The sequence below is a fragment of the Anser anser genome (genome assembly GCF_964211835.1).
Source record: "Anser anser genome assembly, contig: HAP1_SCAFFOLD_71, whole genome shotgun sequence".
In the NCBI taxonomy this organism is placed as follows: Eukaryota; Metazoa; Chordata; class Aves; order Anseriformes; family Anatidae; genus Anser; species Anser anser.
Window position 1 is genome coordinate 118,388 of NW_028153640.1, and position 6,537 is coordinate 124,924.

Consider the following 6,537-nt stretch of genomic DNA (forward strand, 5'->3'; position numbering starts at 1 on the left):
CAGCAGACATCATCCTCATTCCACGGGATGTTTGTAGCTATGGCAGTTGAAGTCTACACTTCCATATGCTTAACATACCCTATTTATAAGCCGATTTTAGCTGACCTAGCATGTATCAGTAGTACAGTTAGAGCCAGCAGCCTGCAGGAAAAAGTGGGCACAGGTGTTTCCATAGCAAGGCCTGTGAGTGTCTCCCATACATACTTCCAGTCTAAGCAAGCACATGAAAGGCTTGGCTTGTCGCTTACCTAAGGAACCAGGAAAACAAGGGGAAGCTAGATTTTGCTTGTGTCCTAATGCCCATATAAAAATAAAGACAGATGAAATACCCTTACTACCTTGTTAAATTCCATAAGCCGGAAGAGAACGTGCTGCACACAGGTACAAGTAAAATCCCTTGCTGGCAGGTTTGCAGAAACAAATTTTTTATTTACACAGGCAAGTCTATCTTTAGACCCCATTTACCTCTTTACATTTCTCGAATATTTACATGACTTCATGGTGCTCCAAGAGAGTGATGAACAAAAAGATTACAGAAACTGTCAAAAGCATAGCAAAAAAAACCCAACCTATCATTGTGCTTTAAAACTTATGAGCTAGAATAATGTAGAAGAAATGTAGTTTTAGCACTTTGGTCCTAACGGTCATGCTCTAGAAGACACTTAAATAGCAGAGGGGATTTCAGAAGTGACCGTATCCAGAGGTTGCCAGTGACAATTCATGAGTGAATCGTAGAGTTCTTCGCTTGTCTCCGTGAATTGTCTGTTCATTTCATCAACATCCAAGTAGAGCTGTGGATCTGAAAATAAAAGCCTGGTAAGTCCAAGTATCAAATCAGAGGCATGCGCACAAAAAAACTTCACGTGAAATGGCTAACAAAATGTATTTTAAGCTAAGTGTAATAAGCTATTAGATCTACTAATTTTAGTGAGGTATTTAGTCCTCTAAAATTTTGAGCCTCACAACTCCAACTTTTGGGAATTTGTATATTAGAAGGCTGGGACTAGAATTGTCTTTCAAGATAAAGACAAAGACAATGTTTAAGATAGTAAAGATAACGTTTAAGGATAATCAGCCATGAAACCCTCCCAAGAGTCATTTAATTCACTTCTACGGCAATACACGTTACATAGGATAGTTTCTAAACACTAACACAAAATGCCTCCACGTGAGGAACTTTGCAAACCTTCCAGGACACAAATATGTTTTGTACCGTATTTGTAAGTGCAAGCTGAATCCTCCTTTTGGAATCTGCAACATAAGCTTTTACCTCAGGGTGGAGAACAAAGCTTTTGCATATTACTGAGTTTCTAATATAAAATCTGTTTAGCGGAACCAATACAAAGAACAAAATTCTGTCTTAGACCATTTTCAAATGGGAATGAAGGCACAGGTACAAGAAACCTGCTGCGAAGCATTGACAGTGTCCCGTTTTACTTGATGCGGTCAGTGTATGCTGTATCAGCTTTAAAACCCCAGCTGATTGCAGATCAACCCCACAGAGGTTTGACCTCAGCTGAACTTTCAAGATGTTCTTCATCCAGTAGAGGTTGGCTTGTATTGTTAAAAGGCACAAGGATGGCTAAACTCAAGTGACAATGATAGAACCCTTATTACCGTCAGTAATTAGGTCATCACCGATTGCAGTCATAACTGAAGATTCCTGAAAGACAGAAAAGGCTAAGTTTAATCATAACTCATTTCAGAAAGCATCACAGATTCAAAGTGCTGCAGTCTCAATCCATTCCTTCTTCCTACAACTACAAGGATAGATGGCATTTTATCTACTTATTTTTAGAAGAAAGCCAATATTGCAGTACAGGTTGGAAGGGACTTCCGGAGGTCACAACTAATACATTGACCACGATAAGACCACTTACAACAACTGTTTAATTTGCTTTAAGCAAAGCAAATCAGAAGAACAGGAACAGAAGAAGCGTACGCAATTATGCTGTCAAAACCATTCTTTGGTATGCGTGAACAAATAATGGTGTATAAATCACTAATTCTATGGATTTACTATTTAAGCACTTAAATACAAACACCTCTGAATGGAATCTGCTCTTTTAACTTCACACTAAGCAGAAAGCATGTTTTCAACTTCGGATTCTTTTTGCTGATTCACACAAATCTGTACAACGTATTATCTGTGAAATATTTTCTTTACAGCAAGCGTGCACTATCTTTACCTCAAAAACAGCTGGAGCCATTAAAGAATCTCCTAAAGAGCAGTCTCCAACAGCTTGCATGCTGTCATAGGGAGCATAGGAGCTGTAGTTGTAGTCAGCGTAAGCATCGTAACTCCTCTGCGAGTGGTAGTTCTGGTAATCTTGGCAATAAGCATTATAGTTGTATGACTGGTACCGCTGCAATTCTGCTTTCAGTCTGAAACATGAGAAGTTGCATACAGTCAGAGAACAAGAGACTGTAAACCCAGTTCTGAACTTAAACAATTTGTCAGCTTACATACTTCAAAGCTTAAAAGGAAGCTTTCCTAAACAGTCACCTAAGTGACAGCTTAAGTCACAGCTCAAAACCTCATTTCTATAGAAGCAAGCATCCTCACCTTTGCCAATACCAGAAGGAATTGTTCTCATGGATTAACTCCAGAGCCTTGACATGGTTACCTGTACACATCAAGTATTTTTAGCGTTGGCATAAGCAAGCTGCTGCTAAGTCTCTGTGCTTTGCTAAAGATTGATTTAAGACCAGAGACATTTATCAAGCACAGCTGCTTTAAAGATGCAGTCTTAACCCTTCTATCTTTTGTTTGGTTAATTACTAGATCTTATTTCCAGAAAGAAGTGAATGGAGTCAGATTATCCATTTCAAAAAAGCATCTGACGCTGCCTGTCAGTTTGCCATGTCTACCTCCACCTGCTCAGTTTTTTTGTTTGTTTAAAGTCCATTAAACATTCAACAGCTGCCAACTATACCGCTCAGGTGAAGTCAGTCTTGCTTAACAACACAATCGCGATTCTCCAGCATGACGCCTTATTATTAGTGGGAGAATTACAAAATACGCTGGTTCTTAAGAAGAAAGGGCCAGCTGATTAGCTTTCACTACTTTCCCTTTCAAGATTTTCTCAGGGGCAGCTTCAGACTAATGACAAGAACCAAGACAAGTGCTATCTGTACTAAAACTGAGGTACACTGCATAAAGAACATTCAGATAACCCAGCTGCATATTCAAAAAAATCCGCTGTTTAGACTTGTCTTCACTGATTCTGTACAGGCAGACCTCCTGTGTCTGCAGTGCCCAGTTTCTCTGACTTGAATTGGGGATGCAGAGAAGTGAGTTCTATGCTTTTGGGGAAGAATACAAGCTGAAGGCATTCTGAAATAGCTTCCAAACTAAGCAAACATGAGGGACAAACTAATCCAATGGCTGGGTATTTCAATGCTAAGAGAGCACGGTACTCAGCCATTCAGAAACGTATTACTGATGTGTATTTTAATACCTACATTTGTTTCAATACTGCAAAGCTACACAAGTTCTAATAAAGAGGTAATCCATTGTCTTGTTACTGTAGTAAACAAACAGAAGATACATCATCTTAGGTCTTCTGCTTCCAACTGCACTCTTCCTACATACAGTTGTGTAGGGAAGGAAAATCTGAAAATACTGTTGACGTTCTTCTGGATAGCCGAAGCAAGAAAACATGTTTGTGGCTTATTCTTGTTTTCAAAATAAAACAATATTAATTTAATCAAAAAATTTTGGCAAAGAAGTTTGGACAGTGCTCTCTTGGAGAAGAGCATTTCCATTCTAAAGCAGAAGGAGGCAACATTTGCAGAATTATGCTAGGTAAACAGAAACAGAAGTGTCATTTTTTACTATTTAACAGAACACACAAGCTAACCTCATGAACATACTGAAATTGTTTATATGAAGTCCTGTTTTGTCAGTATCCTGGATCAGAGTTCATCAAATTTGGTATCAATTCTTTAACCGTTCAGAGACCTGAATTGCCTTAAATAAGTGATAGAACTGAGCCGGTAGAGTAAGAAACCCTCTCAGGAAGTGCTAAGCTTTAAACTCCCCATTGCCCTAAGCTCATGAAAAGCAAAGAATAGCATTCTAAACCTGTTCTAGTAATAACGCCTTTGGCTTTCTCCCTGCGTTCCCATTTTTCCCCCCCACTTCTTTCCTGTCAACCCACTGTAAAACTAGTTATGTGCTTCTCTCAAACTAGAGGGAAAGCTCTAAGAACAAGAACTCCCTAGCATATAAAACCACTTCTTGTCCCTTCTACCTTATACAGGCCCAAACCTGAAAATATTTTCCAATGCATTCAGCTTTGCTACTGTTGAGAAACAAGGCTGGTTACAATGGCAGCTAAGCCCAAGTTGCGCTGTCTGGCTAGACTTAACAGTTGGATTCCCCCAGCCATCCTGAAGCAGGTTGATGAATCCAGGGAGTCAAAACATAGGACTTCTGCATTTCTGGTTTTGTAGACTGCATCCTGTGTACAGCCACTACAGCAAGGGCCACAGACTTTCCAAAGGCAGAGCTACAAGAATCCGATTATTTAGAATAACTGTATCAATGCACAACTCCTTGGTTACCTTTTAGAAATTCCTATGCTCAGCCGGATTCCTTTTCCCCCCAGACCTGGTGCGTTCTGGCAGTCTTGCAGTGCCCTCATCTGATCACCTTGCTCACCAAATCTGACATAGGCATACCCTCTACTATTTTCAAAAGGGAGAAAACCAATTCTGGTATGCATAACAGTTACAAAGCTAACGAATTCAGTTTCTGTCTTCTACAAAAAACAGAAGATAGCAGCTACTATAGCTTCTATTACTTAAGCAACCTCTCTGGCATGTGCACGTGCACAGAAAAGGCTTTCACCAAATTAAAAAACTTGGGCCAGGAGCAAAAAGCTTATTCCTTGGTAGCATTAAGATGCAACTCACTGAGAGCCAGCAAAACAATACATTTTAAGTGCTCTCTGCGTAAGTAATCAGATTCCATATTTCTGCATATACAGCAGTTAATCAGTTAGCACTAACCCACTCCTTTTGGAGCCACAAACTTTATTGGTCACAAACACCAAGAGCTGGCTGTAATTATCTGAACCAGTATTAACCGGTACCTCTGAACTCTTCAAACAAAAATATCTTTCAGGTGCTCTTAGAAGAACAACATCAATTGCCTGCAACAATTTGATGGCTTTGCTAAACGGAGCACTGAAAAGCACAGTGGTACAGTTTCTTTTGTAGCCTGTTCAGAAATTATAGCCCCGTGCCTACAGCTTCAAATCAGGCCAAGCTTACCAGCCCAACTCTTACAGCTTAAGTTCACTGCACTCGAATGCCTTCAAGACGTGCTTTTAGGAGCCATGGAGAAGAACCCTCTGGTAAGACCACCATTATAAAGTACTGAGTGTTGTTTTACACTTAAAATAGAACTATCTGTTACAGTCATTCATCAGCTTTCCCTAGGCTGCTGCTCTCTCACTACTGAATGTGATCCTGCTCTCAGTTTCCCACTAACTTTTTCCCCCAGCGTTTATGGCCTCTTTTCATCTATGACACTTTTAAGGGACTACACCGTGTTGAAAAATGCTGGTTAACATTTCCTTTTACACAAGGTGCCTCATCGAATTTTCCTGACTAAACCAAACCCCAGAACCTTAACTAGAAGAGGAAGCACACAAACACACACGCCTCCCTGGCCACCATATCTCCCCAAAACATATCTATTCAGTAACAGACCAACTGTAAGAATACTGCGATTAAAATCAGTATAGCTCTATACACTGCTTTTGTTCGGGATTACTAGCTAATGTCCTTCCCCTTACCCCTTCTGGAATTAATACTGAATTCTGTACTCCAAAACGCGGTTCTTAAGTCATACAAATGACATTTAACAATCAGAATTTTTCCACACAGTGATCCTCAATAAAAACTTCAATCCTCTACTGCAGTCTTTCAACAAATTAAAGGAATACAAAACTGGCTAATAACTGTTCAGTGATTTTTGGACCTTTGTAGCACTAGAGTAACAGCAGTACACTCTGCAGCATAGTTGCAAGTACGTGGGAATAAGATACTCTCTCTCATCTCTTTTTTTCTCTGAAAAGTGTGAGGCCTCTATTTCACCCTACTAAAGATTTTACCACCAACTGTACTGCTAGCATTGAGACACTACAACTTCTGTGCTTGTATGAGATGCAGGACAGGTTCCTTAAGGTGTCGCAATTTTTTGTCTAAACCTAGTGTTGAGATCAAAAAAGGGATTGCTACTAATTGCGTACGTATCAATAACCAGGACAGAAGACATGCTGCATATAGGAATTAAACTTTTTCTAAAGCTCTAGTACATGAACATATCAAATCCCGCAGATTTTTTCTAGTATGGTTTCAGAGGTCTTACTTGATGGACATAAGCGCACAAGTGAAGACAAAAGATATTCTGTTTACCTGAAGTACATGAAGGTTTGAACTACATTCTAGTCCTGATCTTTCCAGTCAAAACTGTTTAAAAAACAACCCACCAAACAGTAAAACAAACAAGAAAACCCCATGCTT

At 39.6% G+C, this 6,537-nt stretch overlaps 1 protein-coding gene across 1 annotated transcript; it reads right to left on the bottom strand.

Moving 5' to 3' along the window:
• Positions 1-415: 415 nt before the first annotated feature.
• Positions 416-2,379, bottom strand: LOC310891719 (uncharacterized protein C6orf52). The gene is made up of 3 exons (XM_083853961.1): positions 2,190-2,379; positions 1,618-1,663; positions 416-799 (listed from the first exon to the last, which is right to left on the bottom strand). Exons 1-3 carry the CDS (start codon positions 2,247-2,249, stop codon positions 663-665), a joined length of 243 nt encoding a protein of 80 aa, XP_083710087.1. The 5' UTR covers positions 2,250-2,379; the 3' UTR covers positions 416-662.
• Positions 2,380-6,537: the final 4,158 nt, after the last annotated feature.